Genomic DNA, 20,453 nt, shown 5'->3' with positions numbered 1-20,453 from the left:
CTACAATGTTTGTCTCCTGCATTATTTATCATATTGTGGGAAAGAGCGCACAGAGACGGTAGAATATGGCAGGTGTATGGAAGTGTTCACTAGCCTTGGCAGTGTTGATCATCTGTCTCTGGGGGGCCAGCGAGGCCGTGGGGGGTGCAAAGAGTCGGCCCAGACCCAAAAGGCGACCTCGCAAGAAGACAAAGGTGGATCCTGTGGACTTGACGCCACCTCAAAAGAATATAGACGTACAACAGGTGAGGTCATTGCTGATTGATGTTGGAAAAATGGCGTATTTTTGTAATGAGGTTTTCAAATGTGTGTTTATTCAAAAGCATGGGGTCTGACAAAAAAAGGACATCCTTGAGTAATCTGTCAATACGGGACATGGGGCAATGGAACATTTGGAAGATGAGTGACGCACTCACCTGATAGAAAACTACGACTGATTTCTATCATCATTGAGTTCAGTTTAATGTTGTTTTTTTTAAATTACATCTACTGTACATATATGGCCCTATTCGTCGCGGCTTACCTGACACATGAAACGTGACAAATTGGGGGGATGCACTATCCACTTTGGCCGCCTGACGGCAGTAGAGTGTTGAATATCTAAAAATGTGTTTTGGGGCAATTCCAACTTTGTCCACCACAGCGTCAGTTGCTATGTAGAGTGGCGCTTTCTATCATTTTAAATGGACTGCATTGCAAAATAATTAAACCTGACCTTACTCTCACACAACCTTACTCCCTAGAGTAGGGAACTCCCTTCCCTACTGTATACCACAATTAACTAGAGTCTGTGCAATTCCGCTAGCCGTATGGGCAGGCTACAGATACCTGTAACTGGGGCGGTATAGCTCGGTTGGTAGAGTGGCCGTGCCAGCAACTCGAGGGTTCCGGGTTCGATCCCCGCTTCTGCCAACCTAGTCACTGCCATTGTGTCCTTGAGCAAGACACTTTACCCACCTGCTCCCAGTGCCACCCACACTGGTTTAAACATGTAACTTAGATATTGGGTTTCACTATGTAAAGCGCTTTGAGTCACTAGAGAAAAGCGCAATACGAATATAATTCACTTCACTTCACTGTGAGTGGAACTGAAATGCTTGAACGTCCAGGTTGAGTGGAGTGCGTGGATGGTAGAACGGTTTGAATCCCTTAAAAAATTAAAAGTTTGTATTTTGCCCATTTATTTTCAATGTGGAGAAATTCCTGGTAATTCTGATTAATCTGGGAATTTGTGAAAATCGCCATGCATGCAGGCTTGAATGTCCAGGGTGAGTGGAGTGTGTGAATGGTGGAACGGTTTGAATCAGGTGAGCGATGTGAGAATTGTGCAAGTATGAAATTTGGCCCATTAATTTTCAAAGGTAAATGTGTCCTGAAAAAATGGGTAAAGTGGGAGTTTTGGGGAAGAAAACTTATGGTTACTTTGGTGTACTGGCTGAGCTGAAGATTTTGTTGTGTAAACGGTTCCAATCGGATGAAAACTGGGGAAGAAGAAAGCCATCAAAAAGGGAACAATTACCTGGCAAACTTGTAATTACGTGCAATCTGTGCATTTTGCCAACATCCCGGCTTGGGGCGCTATAAGGCTAAAAAAAACCCAAAGAAATAAAATAAATATAATAATACATTTATGAATTTTTGGTGTAGAATAATGTATGTGTGAATGTACTGGCATTCACACATATCATTACATTTATACATCAGATACATCAGATCAGAACGGACTTGGTCCGCAGACCACCTATTGAGAGCCACTCCTATAATTCCTAAAAACTAAACAATGATAATTTAGTAATAGAACAAGTACAAAATATAATAATACATATAATGATAAATGATAAATGGGTTATACTTGTATAGCGCTTTTCTACCTTCAAGGTACTCAAAGCGCTTTGACAGTATTTCCACATTCACCCATTCACACACACATTCACACACTGATGGCGGGAGCTGCCATGCAAGGCGCTACCAGCACCCATCAGGAGCAAGGGTGAAGTGTCTTGCCCAAGGACACAACGGACGTGACTAGGATGGTAGAAGGTGGGGATTGAACCCCAGTAACCAGCAACCCTCCGATTGCTGGCACGGCCACTCTACCAACTTCGCCACGCCGTCCCGTAAATTGGGTTCTGTACCGAGGATGTCATTGTGGCTTGTGCAGCCCTTTGAGACACTTGTGATTTAGGGCTATATAAATAAACATTGATTGATCATTGATTGGTGATAAATTCAAACTGATCATATAGAAATAGCATTACTATAAATGTTATCCATCCATCCACTTTCTACCGCTTGTCTCTTTTGGGGTCGTGGGGGGTGCTGGAGCCTATCTCAGCTACATCTGGGCGGAAGGCGGGGTACACCCTGGACAAGTCGCCACCTCATCGCAGGGCCAACACAGATAGACAGACAACATTCACACTCACATGTACACACTAGGGCCAATTACCAATATTGTTTTTTTTTGTGTGCAAGATGACAGGAACATGGTATCTTCTCAACACCGCCTCCAAATGTTCCTACCTGATGGACCACGGAACCAAAGTGGAACCGACTGTCATGACCCTCACCTTCTCTCCCACTTCAGCCCAAACTCTGCTGGTTAGCACTAAAACGCGTCAGTAAGTGCAGTAATATAATCTGCAAATGTGTTGCATGATAAACAAACAGTGCTGTGAATCTGTCGGTTGAAAACAACAACAATACATTCTTCAGCAATCATCAGTGTTGGGAGATACTGCAGGTGTACGATCTGACCCCGACTCTCGGACGTCTGACTCTTCAAGGTCTCCTATTCTCATTGCCAAAGAACCACATCATCAATGTACTTTTCTGGATTTATATGTTTAATATTGTGCCAAAGGATCTCGGGCTGAGTTGAACACTGACATCGTGGTTGTAGAGACCGACTACAGCTCCTACGCCATCTTGTGCTACCAAAAATTAGGAAAGATCACAATGAAACTCTATAGTGAGTGCCACAATCTCTCATACTCAAATATGATCAAATATTAAACACTTTTTGTGCTTTCTACTCAGGCAGATCTGTGGACAACCTATCAGAACCAATACTGAGCAAGTTTGAGCAGCTCGCTGAAAAGCAAAGCTTGGGACTGGCGTTCCTTTTCCCTTTCCCAACATACAGTAGGTCATATTTCATTTACCTGGAAATTATAATCACGCATTATTAGCTAAGTTAATGTACCAGAGAGCTGTAGAATGCCTTTTTTAATGTGTAAATAGATAAAAGTATGCAGTTGAGCCTCTAAGAGATTCTGTTTGGTGATGCTTGTTGACTTCCAAGTGGTTAGGGCCGTGAAAAATAGTCTGTTGGGGGTTGCCATAGCGATTCAAAAACAGTTTTTGGCTTACTTTTATGCCGTAATTCACTTCATCACACAATCGAACCAATGCCTTCTAACTTAAAGGGAAACATGTGAACGATTACACCACCAGGGATCCAGTTGCAAATGATGATTATTTGTGTTTAATCTACTAGTAAACTAATTAATTGTAATTTGCCAGTCCTGGTAGTAATACCTATTGTTTTAGATTAGGGATCAATCAAGGTTTTATGCTGCTGATCACATGTATTAACTGTATATATACAGTCACGATCAAAAGTTTACACACACACTATTTATTTATTTATTTTTTATCATGCTCTGTTTATGTTGTGTTGTGCTTGCTCGTTTCTCTTGTGTTATCTGTTAACCTGCCCATTGTACAGCAGTTTGGCTACCCCTGTGGTACATTTTAAATGTGCTTTATAAATAAAGTTGATTTGATTTGACTTGTAAAGAACATAATGTCATGGCTGTCCTGAGTTTCCAATAATTTCTACAACTCTTATTTTTTTGTGATAGAGTAATTGGAGCACATATTTGTTGGTCACAAAAAACATGCATGACGTTTGGTTCTTTTATGAATGTATTATGGGTCTACTAAAAATGTGACCAAATCTGCTGGGTCAAAAGTATACACACAGCTATGTTAATATGGCAAGTTTCACTGCAATAAGGCACTTTTGGTAGCCATCCACAAGCTTCTGGCAAGCTTCTGGTTGAATTTTTGACCACTCCTCTTGACAAAATTGGTGCAGTTCAGCTAAATTTGTTGGTTTTCTGACATGGACTTGTTTCTTCAGCATTGTTCACACGTTTAAGTCAGGACTTTGGGAAGGCCATTCTAAAACCCTAATTTTAGCCTGAATTAGCCATTCCTTTAGCACTTTTAACGTGTGTTTGGGGGTCTTTGTCCTGTTGGAACACCCAACTGCGCCCAAAAGACCCAACCTCCGGGGTGATGATTTTAGGTTGTCCTGAAGAATTTGGAGGTAATCCTCCCTTTTCATTGTCCCATTCACGCTCTGTAAAGCACCAGTTCCATTGGCAGCAAAACAGGCCCGAAGCATAATACTACCACCACCATGCTTGACGGTAGACTGGTGTTCCTGGGATTGAAGGCCTCACCTTTTCTCCTCCAAACATTTTGCTGCGTATTGTGGCCAAACAGCAACATTTTTTTTTCATGAGAGTGGTCAAAAATTCTACCAGAAACTTGCCAGAAGCTTTTGGATGGCTACCAAAAGCGCCTTATTGCAGTGAAACTTGCCAAGGGACATGTAACCGAATATTAACATTGCTGTATGTATACTTTTGACCCAGCAGATTTGGTCACATGTTCAGTAGACCCATAATAACTTCATAAAAGAACCAAACTTCATGAATGTTTTTTGTGACCAACAAGTATGTGCTCCAATCACTCTATCACACAAAAATAAGAGTTGTAGAAATTATTGGAAACTCAAGACAGCCATGACATTATGTTCTTCACAAGTGTATGTAAACTTTTGATCGCGACTGTATATGTATATGTTACATTGTTATTTTGCTTTTTGCTACACTCTTAATCTACTTGTTGATTTCCTGTTATTAGATGCCTACTTTCTGCTGTAACATTTTGGGTTAACCTTACTTTCGTGCATCCTTGTACATTTATTGAAGATGTAATGACAGCCATCTTCCTGGTGTCATTACCTGGCATGAAGCCCCATATCATTAATGACTGTGGAAATTTGCAAGTTTTCTTTAGGCAGTCGTCTTCATAAATCTCAATGAAACTGCAGCAAATAAAAGTTCTAGCATCATCACATTGCCCAAAAAAGATTGGCGATTCATCACTGAATATGATTTGCATCCAGTCTTCCATCGTCCATGATTGCTTTTCCTTATCCCATTGTAACCTTGGTTTTTTCTGTTTAGTTGTCAATGATGGCTTTCGTTTAGCTTTTCTGTATTTAAATCCCATTTCCTATTGACTTAGAGGAGCGGCTCTTCACTGTGTATGGAGACACATGATTAGCTGCTCGTCGCTTGTCTGAATACAGTGTTGGCCAGAAGGGATCAGTGTTTGTGATCGGCAATAAAAGACGAACGGCAAGTGGCGATCACTTACTTTTTCACGAAAACCGCATCCCTATTTAAATATGTACAAGTGCAAAGAAAAGTTAAGCACTGCATGATTAAACTCAAATAAAGTAAATAGCCTTTGAATATTGCCACCTGCTGGTCTTCTATAGGTATTGCTAGGACGAATAAGAACAGCATAAGAACAGTAAAAAAAAAGTGTATTAAAGTGGTTTTCCTCTCAAGATTTGAACTCCAAGTTTTTGTTTGTCTATTCAGGGTATTTTTTCTCAAAAATGTTTGGTTAACTCTGACTTTTTGCCTGAGACTTTGAAGGTTTGCTGTTATTAATATTATTGAGATGCAAATGTTGCCTTTACTTTTAGGTCACTGTGGTGATGTGGACCAGCACCACAAAATAAGTAAGTTGAGTTTTTTTTGTTACAGTACATTTTGCAGTAGTTACTATAGTAATGAACTGACTATACGATGGTATTTATTGCCTAGACAAAAGTCTAAAAAATGTCCCAATATGTATAACTCCGACAGAATGTATAAACCGAAAACAGATCTCCCCTAAATAGTCTAGACCAGAGGTGTCAAGCTCTTTTTTTTATTGAGGACCACATGGCAATTATGGCTACCTTAAAGGAGAACTGCACTTTTTTTTGGAATTTTGCCTATCATTCAAAATCCTTATGAGAGAGAAGAACACGCCTTCGTAAAATAATTTTTTTTATGATTTTAAAGGTGATGAAAACGCTTGAAAAGATGTGGCTAATGGGAGTCACTGTTGTAGCCTTCAAAGCCCTCGTAAACAACTTAAAAACCCTCCATCAATGTTTAATATACACACTGCAAGTTTTTATATAAAACTAGTAACAGACACGTTAATAACAATGTGTAATATGTTCAATATTTACTGTGTTTTGATAATTTTAATAATTTCCGGGACTGATTTTTTTTCTTCCACGCATTGATTTTTTTTTTCCTGCTTCTGGAATCAAACACGAGTGTGTTTTCTAATCATGGCAGACTTGGTAAGAGACAACAAATTGACTATTTTTGCAAACATGAGGATTCACAACCTAATATTTTTGTAGCTAAATGTACTGCTGCTTATTAAAAGCAAGCACGGATGAAGAGTGAGACGTTGGAGCACACGGAAGCCGAAAGAGGGGTTGAAAGCGATTCTGACGCTATAAATATGGCACTTGGAGCCATGCTACTTCGATATAAATGGAGTGCTTACCCTACAATAATCCGGAAAAAAATTTCCCAGCCAGCTGGACCTGACGAACAACTGTCCATTGAGTGAGTCACATTTTAATATTGATCATGATACATGCAGCACGCCATGTGTGTCATTACAACTACAGTAAATACGCTGTCTTGCTAGCTGTATGTTTTTCAGTTAGTACAGATTGGTGTTTTTTTTTGCAGTGTTGTGCATTACAAACTCAAACGCGTTTCATGTTGTTGTAGCTTATATCTAGCCGTACTTAGCTTTTACGGCTAATACCGTAACATGGTGATGTGTTACTACGATAGAAAAAGAGTTCCTCAGTGTTCGCTCTTACAATAACAATGTTGCTACAGATTGGTTATTATTCAGGTAATGAATGTAAATGAAGTATTGTTGATGGTTTTTGAATGCATTTTTAAAGTGATTCAGAGGTAGAATTGATTGCTCCCATTAGCTGCATTGCTAGCTACAAGCCAATTGTTTATATGTTAGATTGCATAAAAACAAAAACGTTTTGTCTTCTTGTCTCTCATAATGATTGTGAACGATAGGCAAAATTTCCCCCAAAATGTGAATTTCCCTTTTCAGAGGACCACATTGAATGACATGGAAGACCACATTAAACAAAGTGACCGGCCACGTTGAGTGATGTGGCGGACCACTATGAATGACGTAGCAGGCCACTTTAAATGACAAGGCGAACCACACTGAATCTGGCCATGACACATGTGGTCTACAGATTCATTGTCAAAGCTCAGTATGAGTTTTTCTTCTGGTCTCTCACACTCACACACTCACACTCACACAAGGGTTGGCAAGTTGGCAAACAAAGTGACGATGGTCATTTTGGCAGACAAACTGAGGCATACTGTATGATAATCATTTTTAACACTACCAGTTATATCATACATATTAAAACACCATTAAAAAAAACAGTACCCCCCGCGACCCCTAAAGGGACAAGCGGTAGAAAATGGATGGATGGCTAAAATGGTTTTATTCTGTATTAAAAATTATATTTATTGAAAACAGGTTTAGAAAAGAGGGGTCAAGTCGTCTTGTATTTGGATGAATATCTTCCTGAGAATCGCCGTCCTCTGCAGTGGACTTTTTTCTTTGGTCTACTTTTTTTTGGTCAGAGTTATGTCCACTGCAGGGGACTCTGCTTTTCAGGAAAATATGATATCACGTCTACTTTGAGACCATCATTAAATATGTTCATAAGGGCTATTACAGAAAAGAATTTTTATACAGAATCAACTATTACTTAAACTACTACACTAGTGGTACGCGGGCTCCATCGAGGGGTACGCCAAATAATCACAGAAATTGTAATGTACTGCATTATTTAAGTGCAGTGTTGTATTTACCTAAATTCAAACACAGTGTTACTGATCAAACTGTGCGTAATGTTACAGTGACCAAACATATATATGCTTGTTAAATAAAACCGTTGCCTTGTTTTTAATGAATACTTAGGCGTAATACGCTACTGTATTTCACTCTTGGTCATTATGGAGCCAAATGTTTTCTGAGGTGGTTCTGCAATCAGATAATGAAAGAACCATCACTTTCAACACAACAGGGTGGCTATACTGAATATTGCAGTTCATTTAATGCCAATGCACGACATTTGCGAAAGCCTCATGCATTTTTGTGTCACATTTCTACTTAAATTGTTAAGAATATTTCAGTTACAAAAGACTAACATTTGTAAGAAGTGTTATATCACGGGAGAGAGAGAGACACGCTGAACTGCACTGACCTCCCCCGCCCCCGCTTCCCCAAACAGCACATTTGCCTGTCACGTGTTAGCTTGTGTAACAATCATCAATTTCAACCTAGCTGACAAGGTGTTATTCAGGACCAGCTGATGAATCCAACAGCAGACGATGGAATTTAACCTGTCTGTTTTTGTCTTCCAGACTGTGTCCCCACATGCTGATCCAAGGGTGGAGGGATAATAAGTCAATAATGCATTTGAAAAATGGGAATATTCGGAAATAAAAATGATGCAGCATCTTTAGTATGTCATGCTTTCTTTTAATATTTAAGAGCCAATTCTGAGGTGTGTTCAATGTGGACTTTAATGAAGCCCAGATGTGCATGCAGGCCTTTGGTTGCACAATCTGAAAACTTTATAAAAGTGTGTGTGTGTGTGTGTATGTAGGTGTGTGTGTGTGTGTGTGTGTGTGTGTGTGTGTGTGTGTGTGTGTGTGTGTGTGTGTGTGTGTGTGTGTGTTACACAACCAGTACACTTCATGTTGGTGCCCGTTTTGCCTCCAAATAAGAATTCAAAAACATGCACACCATCCATCCATTTCCTACCGCTTATTCCCTTCGGGGTCACGGGGGGGGGGCGCTGGAGCCTATCTCAGCTACAATCATGCACACTAATTACATTAATTTCAAATAAAATAAACAATATAACGATTAGCATGCATCTATTTTTTTGTAATTAAAGAAAACATTTCCGGCTGAAACTTTTGACAGGCCTGTTACCAATGGGATTTCAAGGTTTACCTTTTCAACTATTTTGAAATGAAAATGCTAACAGCTCACATACTAACAGACTATGTGGATACATTGTGATGACATGGAAACATATCTTTCTTCGTAAGATGGTTGCTAATGTGATGTGCAAAATTATAAAATGCTCAAACTGGCACCTATTGACGTAAAGTCCTACCTGACAATACTTTAATTCTGGGATAATCCCAACAAAAGGTCATTGCTAACAATGCTAATATCTAGCATGCTTGCAACCTGTGCTTTGTCGTTACATGGGGAGAGTTATTGCTTCAATACATGGTTAATAAAGTGCTAAATATCAATGTGGATTGCAAAATGCTATCAATATAGGTAGTGTGTTCAGAAAGTCTTGAATGTAACCAATTTTAAGTTTGGGAGAATCCCAACAAAATGTGAAGGTGACCAATGCTGATAGCTAACAGTGCTAATAGCTAACCTGCTAGTAACCTTGTGGATACTTTGTCATTACGTGAGAACATCTCCTGATTGCTTCAATACATGGTTGCTTAAGCGTTAAATGTAAATGTGATATGCAAAATGCTAACAATATAGTTCTGGCCTTTCACCTATTTTAATCATGGGATAATCCCAACAAAATGTAAATTATACGAGTGCTGATAGCTAACAATGCTAACACCTAGCATGCTAGCAACTACCGTGGCTACATTACGATAACATGGAAACATGTCTTGCATAAATTGATGGCTGCTAAAGGGCTAAATTTCAAAGTAATATGCACAATTCTAAAATGTTAAGAATTTAGGTGGATGCATGTTAAATCTTGACTGTCCACTGTCCACAATTTTAATTTTGAAGAATCCCAGTAAAATTTGATTGCTACCAATGCTGACAGCAAACAATGCTAACCCCGAGCATGCTAGCAGCTTGCGCGGCTACATTACAATAACATGGAAACATCTTTTGTGTAAATTGACAGTTGCTAAAGTGCTAAATCTCAATGTAATATGCACAATTCTAAAATGTTAAGAATGTAGGTCGTATGGATGTTAAATCTTGACTGTCCACTATTTTAATTTTGAAGAATCCCAGTAAAATGTGAATGCTACCAATGCTGACAGCAAACAATGCTAACCCCGAGCATGCTAGCAGCTTGCGCGGCTACATTACAATAACATGGAAACATCTTTTGTGTAAATTGACAGTTGCTAAAGTGCTAAATCTCAATGTAATATGCACAATTCTAAAAGGTTAAGAATGTAGGTCGTATGTATGTTAAATCTTGACTGTCCACTATTTTAATTTTGAAGAATCCCAGTAAAATGTGAATGCTACCAATTCTTTTAGATAAATATGCTAACACCTAGCATGCTAGTAACCGGCTTAGCTACATTGTGATAACATGGGAACATTGCACCAATTGCTGTTTGCTAAAGTGCTAAATCTCAATGTGAGATGCAAATTGTTAAAACGCTAACAGTATGGATAGATAGTGTGTTCATAAAGTCTTCAGTGTCTTTTAATTTTAGGAGAATCCCAAAAAATTTGAATTCTACCAATGCTGATAGCTTATAATGCTAATAGCCATTATGCTAGTAACCGGCACGGCATTGTGATAACATGGGAAAATCTTATGTCATACCATGATTGCCAAAGTGCTAAATCTAAATGTGATGTGCAAAATGCTAAAACGCTAAAGCTCTCCCTCGGCAAGATAGGCCCATAATTTGCTCAGTTCTTCTGAGAACTGGAGAGACAATTTTTTCATATGTCTGTAGTGCGGTTGTGTATGTATAGTGAGCATGTCTGCCACACAGCTGTGTTCTAGATTCAATTTCAGCTTTTAGTGTGGAGTTTGTATGTTTTCCACAGTCAAAACACATGTATAAAGACTTTAAATGGTCCTTTCAGGCAAATATGTCTGTATGATTTTAGAGCAGGGGTGTCAAACTCATTTTAGATCGGGGGCCACATGGTGGGCCGGACTGGTAAAATCAAGGCACGATAATTTAAAAATAAGACACCTTCAAATTATTTTCTTTGTTTAAAAATAGAACAAGCACATTCTGAAAATGTACAAATCATAATGTTGTTTTTTTTACACTTACATGTTGCGGTTAATAGTATTCTACCTTTATTTGTCGTTATTTATACTTTCTGAATCAATTATGTGATAATTTTCATCAGTCAACTCATTGGTGTTAATTTTCAATCTATCAAGATAAAAAAATAGTATCAAAATCAAATCACAGGATGTTATTTATGTAGTTTGCTCATTTTCCTCGACAGGTGCACTAACATCATGTGTTTTTTGTTTACATATGTAGCAACATCTACAAAGATACAAATAATTGCTATTGCGACATCTAGTGGACACATTTAGAACGGCAGTTTCTTTCTTTCAAAATTTTCAGCTCATTTTTTATACTTAGCAAATTCCTCCCGCGGGCCAGATAAAACCTGTTCGCGGGCCTGATCCGGCCCTCGCGACGTACGCTTGACACCCCTGTTTTGATGCTAGACTCATAGCTGGGCAGACATAAGGCACAGTATAGCAATGCAATCTGCAAAAGGAAAAACGATGAAATGCACACTTTAAAATGCACAAAACCCTTGTTGTAAAAGTTGATTGTGTTTTTGGAACCATGCGGGGACCACATTTGCACTCTTGCAAAACAACTTGTTTAGATAACCCAGGCCCAAATATTTCAAATGTGGGGGTGTGTAGATAAAATAAAGAACCTTATATTCCCCTCCCCTCCACACACACCACTTGTGTAACAGCAGTGATTTGCACTGCCAAAGAGTTTTGTAATGCAGGAGGAGGAGACAAAGGGGGGTTTGGGGACGGGACTCTGCAGGATATAAGAAGACACAACAGGCTTTAACTCCTCACCTCTCCACAAGAAGAGCAGCTCACAACCCAGAAGACGCCATGGCAAACACACTCGTGAGGATGCTGGCCGCACTCATGTGCACACTGGCTGCTTTCGCCGACATTGTGCCCGTTCAGAATTTCGATCTGCAGAGGGTAAAGCAACAAATGACATGACTGTTTTTTTCTGTATTTGATATGCATTTACTCCTGACCTCAGATGGCAGGAAAGTGGTACCTGGTTGGCATTGCCACCAACGCCCCTTGGTTTGTCAATCACAAGGCCAACATGAAGATGGGCACCGCCATGGTTGTGGCGACCGATGGAGGAGACTTGGACCTCACCTACGCCAACATCAAGTGAGTCCCTTATAGATAGAATCAAGGTTCCAGTAGAAGCAACACTGCATGCAGTGTGCAAGTATGGTGGCAAAAGTACTTCTTGGTGTGGTAAATGTTGACCGCCTTCTCAAGGGACGATGGCACGTGCTGGAGGATGACTCATCTGGCTCAAAAAACTGACACCCCTGGACGCTTCACCTTCCACAGCCAAGGTAAGTCGACATGACGGCAGGATGAAACATTGACGACAACAATTTACCGACCAGGATTGTTAAAAAATAAACAAATAATAATAACACTGTATTTATCTAACATATGAAATAAATGATAAATGATAATGATAAATGGGTTATACTTGTATAGCGCTTTTCTACCTTCAAGGTACTCAAAGCGCTTTGACAGTATTTCCACATTTACCCATTCACACACACATTCACACACTGATGGCGGGAGCTGCCATGCAAGGCGCTAACCAGCAGCCATCAGAGGCAAAGGGTGAAGTGTCTTGCCCAAGGACACAACGGACGTGACTAGGAAGGTAGAAGGTGGGAATTGAACCCCAGTAACCAGCAACACTCCGATTGCTGGCACAGCCACTCTACCAACTTCGCCACGCCGTCCCAAATATTTTCCTCTTTAAAAAGTCGGGAAATGACAGGCTGGGTCGCTTTTTATTCCGGGTCTAAAGATTAAAATAGTGTTAAATGAAAAAATAAAAAAAAGTAATTTTTTGGTTTCTCACTTTGACCTAAAAATATTAAAAGTTTAAGAAAAGAAGAGTTGTCTTATATCTGGTCCAATGCTGTGATGATGTCAACTTTGCATTCCCCTCCCCCCCAAATAATATTTTAATTATTTTATTTTTGTATAAAATTTTAGTCATTATAACAGTATATTTTATATTCAGCTGAGATAGGCTCCAGCACCCCCCGCGACCTCAAAAGGGACAAGCGGTAGAAAATGGATGCATGGATTATTATAATAAACCGTTTACTGAAGTTGTACTTTAATTTAGTTGTATCAGTTCTTTAAATAACCCCAGGAACTTATCTGTTAGACCAGGGGTGTCAAACTCATTTTTAGCTTAGGGGCCATATGGAGTAAAATCTGTGTACACGTGGGCCGGACTATTAAAATCATGGCATTAAAACTAAAAAATAAAGACAACTTCAGATTGTTTTCTTTGTCTTACTTTGGCCAAAAAGGGAACAAACAAAAGTTTAAATCCAAGGAAAGAAAGAAGAAAGTGAATGAATGTTTATAACTGAATACATTTACATATGCATAAAAAGTTTTCTTTTGTATTATTATTTTGAATGAATGAAGTAACGTTTATGACAACCTTTTCCAAAACACAATATAGAATGTGAGATAAAGGATAATGCATACATTTATCATTTGTTTTCAAAACGCTTACAAAAAAGTGGTACCCCAAAAGTTTACTGTGGGACCCCATTTTTATGACTTGATGGGGTCCCATATTGGTGCGTGCAAAACAGCAGCAGGCGGCTGTGGCCTGCGGGCCGGTTCTAATACTATTATCCCAGAGGCCATTGATCATTCATTCACGGGCCGGATCTGCCCCACGGGCCTTGACTTTGACACACCTGTGTTAGACCAATTTACTAAAGTACTACAATCTATGTTAGCGGTATATTCATTAAAATGATGAAAATTAACATGTGGACTGAAACCCGACCACTGATGACACATTATGAGATAAAACAACTAGATATCAGGAAAAAAATACTAAAAACTAGTGAAATGATCTGTCCATGCAGCTATTTGATATTACTTGATAAGACATCCTAAATCAAAACTTGTATATCAAGAAATAAGCAGGACTTTCAACATAGAAATAAATATTTTATTCTGAAAACAAAAGCATTACTCAACTTGTAATTCCTAAATTAAGCATCCTCTGGATGTTGCAGGATATTTAAAAAAATTGTTATGTAGGGAAAAGCAAAATATCTTATTTGAATAGTTATTTTCTCAATTGTAATGTTTTTTTTTAACTAGAATAAACATAATATAATTATTCATGCTAAAATTAAGATTATGCTGTAAAGTCAATGACTAAAAATAAGTGAATAGCTTTTAAATGAGGGAAATATCCAGGAATGACATTTTAAATCTTGGCAAGTGGCAAATTATTTGCAGTGACTGGGAAGTCCACATTTTGGAGAGAGTTTTAACTCAGTTCAACATATTTATGGACACTGCATGGATGTTCAATATTGCGTCTACTAAGTGAGATTTTATTTTTTTGTTTACAAGTTTGGAACAACGACAACGACATAAAGATCGTTGACATCATCTATGACGACTTCGCTCTGATCCACAACATCAAGACAAAGGACGATGTGTCCGAAGTTGTCGACAAGCTTTACAGTAAGTCACCTCGAAACCACGCAGGAATATGTAGGACGTAGGGTGAAGGATTTAAGATGTAGGGCGCAGACCGTAGGATGTAAGACGTAGGAGTGTAGAACTTTGGAATGTAGGATGTCGGACACAGGAATTTAGGATGTGAAGGACAGAAGACATAGGAGGTACACTACCGTTCAAAAGTTTGGGGTCACCCAAACAATTTTGTGGAATAGCCTTCATTTCTAAGAACAAGAATAGACTGTCGAGTTTCGAATGAAAGTTCTCTTTTTCTGGCCATTTTGAGCGTTTAATTGACCCCACAAATGTGATGCTCCAGAAACTCAATCTGCTCAAAGGAAGGTCAGTTTTGTAGCTTCTGTAACGAGCTAAACTGTTTTCAGATGTGTGAACATGATTGCACAAGGGTTTTCTAATCATCAATTAGCCTTCTGAGCCAATGAGCAAACACATTGTACCATTAGAACACTGGAGTGATAGTTGCTGGAAATGGGCCTCTATACACCTATGTAGATATTGCACCAAAAACCAGACATTTGCAGCTAGAATAGTCATTTACCACATTAGCAATGTATAGAGTGTATTTCTTTAAAGTTAAGACTAGTTTAAAGTTATCTTCATTGAAAAGTACAGTGCTTTTCCTTCAAAAATAAGGACATTTCAATGTGACCCCAAACTTTTGAACGGTAGTGTATATGTCGGATGTAGGACGCGAATGAACTCCAGATGCAGGAATGAAGGGAAAGGATGCAGAACACATGGTGTATCACATAGGTCGCAAGATGTGTGACCTAGAATGTAGGACACATAATATATTCAATGACACAGGTTGTAGGATGTAGGATGTAGGATGTGTGAAGTAGGGTAAAGGACACAAGATGTAGGGTGTATGAAATAGGATGTACGACGTGGACTGCAGGATGTGAAGGATGTAAGACGTAGAGATGTAGGAATGCAGGGTGTAGGATGTAGGACATAGGAACTAAGACGCAGAATGTATGACGTAGGACATACGATATGACATGGATGTAAGATGTAAGACAGGGGTCCCCAAACTTTTTGACTCGGGGGCCGCATTGGGTTAAAAAAAAGTTGGCCGGGATATATATATATATACATATATACAGTATATATATACATATATATATATATATATATATATATATATATATATATATATATATATATATATATATATATATATATATATATATATATATATATATATATATATATATATATATATATATATATATATATATATATATATACACCGTATTTCCTTGAATTAGCGCTGGGGCGGTAATTAACTTAAAACCTCTTCTCACTCCGGCGCTTACCAAAGGCATGCGGTAAATTAACGCCTGCGCTTATAAATTTGAGTGTGATGTAAGGATACCATCATGAAAAGCACATTTAATAAAAAAAACGTTATTATGGTCTTACCTCTGCTTATAAATGAAGTCCATGCGCAGCTCCTTCTGAACAAAAGCATTGATAACCTTGTACTTATCTTTCTTCAGTTTTAAAAGTCTCTCTGTCTCGATGGAGATCTTCCTTTAATTATTACCTCCTGCTTCGATTGAAAGTCCAGTTTATAAAACTGTTATATTTTAGATATGTAAACCTCCATGTTAAAAGTCCAGGCGAGAGGAAAAAATAAACGATCGCTGCTAACTGTTGCTGCTTGATGTCACTTCTTCTGCAGCCGATTAGTTGCAAGAAGGATCACTAGCGCCCTCTGCCACCAGGAGGCGGGAGTCATTTAATGACTCATATTTGACACACGCAGCTACGGTATATTAATAAAACATAGCTGCTTACTGTTCTTTTGAGCATATCCAATAGCTTAGACCTTAAATCCTACTGAATAGCTCTTTATCTTCTTCCCTTTAGGCGATTTCAAATTATTGAAATCAGCCTCCTCCATTTTGAAAATGATGACAGGTGAAGTGTCACTCGTGACGTGACGAGTTTGACCCGGTGGTAATTCTAGACATGTGCTAATAAAAATAATATTTTGCAAAACGAGTTTGACCCGGCGGTAATTCTGACCCGGCGGTAATGCTAAGCATGCGCTAATTATTTTGCGAAACGAGTTTGACCCGGCGGTAATTCTAGGCAGGCGCATACTATATACCCGGCGGCAATTCAAGGAAATACGGTATATACAGTATATATCCGAGCGCGATGATGTCACGTTATCGATGGGAAAATGCATTTTTAGACAATATGATTCGCCTGAGCGGCTAGGAGACACTGATAGTAACAAGCGGTAGAAAATGGATTAGAAAGGACAGATTTTAAAGAATAATAAAAAAAAATAAAAAATGAATTAAAAAAACTTTTTTTAACTTGGGACTTCCTGCGGGCCGCATACCGCCTGCGGGCCGTGGTTTAGGGACCACTGATGTAAGACATAGGATGCAGGACACAGGATGTAAGACATAGGATGTAGGACGTACAATTTTAAGGATGTAGGACATAGGATATAAGGTGGAATATGTGGAATGTAGGACTTAGGATGTGAAGGACATACTGTACAATGTAGGAATGCAGGACAAAGAATGTAGGACGCATTATGTATGACACAGGTAGTAGGATGTAGGACAAAGGATGTAAAACATATGAATGCAAGAAGGATGTAAGACATAAAGACGTAGGACATAAGACATAACTTGTAGGAGGTAATATTCAATCTTTAGTGTTGAGCAAGTCAAGTGAACTTGATCATTTTCAGGTCGTTCTACTGATGTGAGTGCAGCTCATCAGCAGAAGTTCACAGACTTTTCTTCAGGAAATGGAGTCCTGCCTGAAAACATTGTAATTCTGCCCAAAGCTGGTATGGAAAACATAAAAAAAAATTTTTTTAATGTCTTTTCGTTACCTTATATTGACTGACTTCTTCTTCTTCTTCTTGTAGCTGAATGTGCTGAGGCCTGATCAAACTTTCTCCATCTCGTTTTTTTGACGACTTCCACCTGCTCGTGTTGCACCTGACACACAAACACTATCGACTTCATTCGACTGCAATATAACACAACACACTGCAGAGAAACAAAGCAATCTTTCAAACTTTTTTAAACTGTTTATTTTGTCATTTTTTAAAATGTTGTCATTTTTTTAAATGTAAATTCTGCAATAAAAGAAAAATTGAGCCAGTCTTTTTGTTCCCTTTCAATAGAAATTTGCATGAACTAATGCGTTTTGTTGAATATATATATATATATATATATATATATATATATATATATATATATATATATATATATATATATATATATATATATATATATATATATATATATATATATATATATATATATATATATATATATATATGTATGTGTGGGAAAAAAATCACAAGACTATTTCATCTCTACAGGCCTGTTTCATGAGGGATTTCCTCAATCTCCTGAGGATTGAGGAAATCCCTCATGAAACAGGCCTGTAGAGATGAAATAGTCTTGTGATTTTTTTCCCACACATACATATTACGCTCTACCACGGTATCGAGCACTATTTTTTGGATAATCTAATTAAGACATATATATATATATATATATATATATATATATATATATATATATATATATATATATATATATATATATATATATATATATATATATATATATATATATATATATATATATATATATATATATATATATATATATATATATTTATATATATATATATATATATATATATATATATATATATATATATATCAGTGACGTGCGGTGAGGCTCATGGCTGGTGAGGCACTGACTTCATCACAGTCAGATTTACAAACATATGAACCCTAAAGAGTATCTTATTCACCATTTGATTGGCAGCAGTTAACGGGTTATGTTTAAAAGCTCATACCAGCATTCTTCCCTGCTTGGCACTCAGCATCAGGGGTTGGAATTGGGGGTTAAATCACCAAAAATTATTCCCGGGCGTGGCGCCGCTGCTGCCCACTGCTCCCCTCACCTCCCAGGGGGTGAGCAAGGGATGGGTCAAATGCAGAGGACAAATTTCATTACACCTAGTGTGTGTGTGACAATCATTGGTATTTTAACTTAACTTTAACTTTACACATACAAACTGTAGCACACAAAAAAAAGCACATTTAATAAAAAAAATAATATTATGGTTTTACCTTTACTTATAAATGAAGTCCATGCGCCGCTGTTGTGCTGGATTAATGTACCCCCGCTGTAGAATGCACCCCCTAACTGGAGTGTTATATCAACTAAAGCCCACACTTAAAGTTTCCACATGCAAGATTGAATCTATTTAAAAAAGTTATTTAATAAGAAGCCAAAAAGTGCAAAAACAATAATGTTCGTGTTGGAGGAGTTGTGAATGATTGAAATATGAAATCCGTGCTGCAGTCTGCACGTGTACCTAATGTTGTGGCCCTGCAGTCATTCACAACTCCTCCAACACGAACATTATTGTTTTTGCACTTTTTGGCTTCTTATTAAATAACTTTTTTCAATAGATTCAATCTTGCACGTGGAAAGTTTAAGTGTGGGCTTTAGTTGATATAACATTCCCGTCAGGGGGTGCATTCTACGGCGGGGGTGCATTCTCTACCACCAGGAGGCCGGATTACTGCGAGCCTCAGCCAGTGCGTCTTTTGCAGCCGTTTTATGATTGCTCAGCACAAGAAATTCTTACACACATACTGTTGTTGACAAAATACACTGTACATTATATACCTCAGCTAACTAAACTATGGAAATGTATAATATAGTTCATATAGCAATACGGTCTCACTGCACAGCAGGCCAGCAGTTAGCCGAGTCCGCAATCCATGTTGAGGCACAACGCAGTGCCGTGCCTCAACTGGCTGCTGATCACAGCACCGTCTCTTCTCAGTATTTGAACGGCAAATGTGAAAATTCAGCGATTTTGAATAAAAATGATCTAAAACTGGTGAAGTTAAATGGAAAATAACTTTATAGTATAATCACTGGATACATATAACAATTTAATTAATTGATATATATATATACATATATATAATCAGTGACATACAGCCAGGGGAGGCAGGTGAGGCGGGGCCTCACGTGCCATCATGGAAAGAAAAAAAATGTAAAAAGAAAAAAAATTAATTAAATTGTTATATGTATCCAGTGATTATACTATAAAGTTATTTTCCATTTAACTTCACCAGTTTTAGATTATTTTTATTCAAAATCGCAGAATTTTCACATTTTCCATTCAAATACTGAGAAGAGACTTGCGGTGAGTCACCAGCCAGTTGAGCCTCGCCATGGATTGCGCAATGACTCGGCTAACTGCTGGCCTGCTGTGCAGTGAGACCGTATTGCTATATGAATTATATTATACATTTACATAGTTTAGTTAGCTGAGGTATTTAATGTACAGTGTATTTTGTCAACAACTGTATGTGTGTAACGTATTTCTTGTGCTGAGCAATCATAAAATGGCTGCGAAGACGCACTGGGTGAGGCTCGCAGTAATCCCGCTTCCTGGTGGTAGAGAGCGCTAGTGATCCCAGAGATCATTTTTGCGACTACTCGGCTGCAGAATTAGTGACAACAAGCAGCAACAGTTAGCGATCGTTTATTTTTTCCTCTCACCTGGACTTTTAACATGGAGGATTACATATCTAAAATAAAACAGTTTTCTAAACTGGACTTTCAATCGAAGCAGGAGGTCATAATTAAAGGAAGATTAA

General features: G+C 38.2%; 2 protein-coding genes across 2 annotated transcripts; both read left to right on the top strand.

The window, feature by feature from the left end:
- The first annotated feature begins 3 nt into the window (after nucleotides 1-3).
- Nucleotides 4-8,676, top strand: c8g (complement component 8, gamma polypeptide). Its single transcript, XM_062022022.1, has 7 exons — nucleotides 4-245; nucleotides 2,476-2,621; nucleotides 2,716-2,786; nucleotides 2,864-2,971; nucleotides 3,040-3,144; nucleotides 5,795-5,830; nucleotides 8,580-8,676. Exons 1-7 carry the CDS (start codon nucleotides 66-68, stop codon nucleotides 8,597-8,599), a joined length of 666 nt encoding a protein of 221 aa, XP_061878006.1. The 5' UTR covers nucleotides 4-65; the 3' UTR covers nucleotides 8,600-8,676.
- A 3,338-nt stretch (nucleotides 8,677-12,014) lies between these two features.
- On the top strand, nucleotides 12,015-17,914 carry LOC133630001 (lipocalin-like). Its single transcript, XM_062021196.1, has 6 exons — nucleotides 12,015-12,175; nucleotides 12,240-12,379; nucleotides 12,494-12,573; nucleotides 14,642-14,755; nucleotides 17,493-17,594; nucleotides 17,676-17,914. Exons 1-6 carry the CDS (start codon nucleotides 12,080-12,082, stop codon nucleotides 17,693-17,695), a joined length of 552 nt encoding a protein of 183 aa, XP_061877180.1. The 5' UTR covers nucleotides 12,015-12,079; the 3' UTR covers nucleotides 17,696-17,914.
- The last annotated feature ends 2,539 nt before the right edge of the window (nucleotides 17,915-20,453 follow it).

Source organism: Entelurus aequoreus, linkage group LG15 (assembly GCF_033978785.1).
Source record: "Entelurus aequoreus isolate RoL-2023_Sb linkage group LG15, RoL_Eaeq_v1.1, whole genome shotgun sequence".
NCBI lineage: Eukaryota > Metazoa > Chordata > Actinopteri > Syngnathiformes > Syngnathidae > Entelurus > Entelurus aequoreus.
This window is presented reverse-complemented; position numbering and strand designations above follow the sequence as displayed.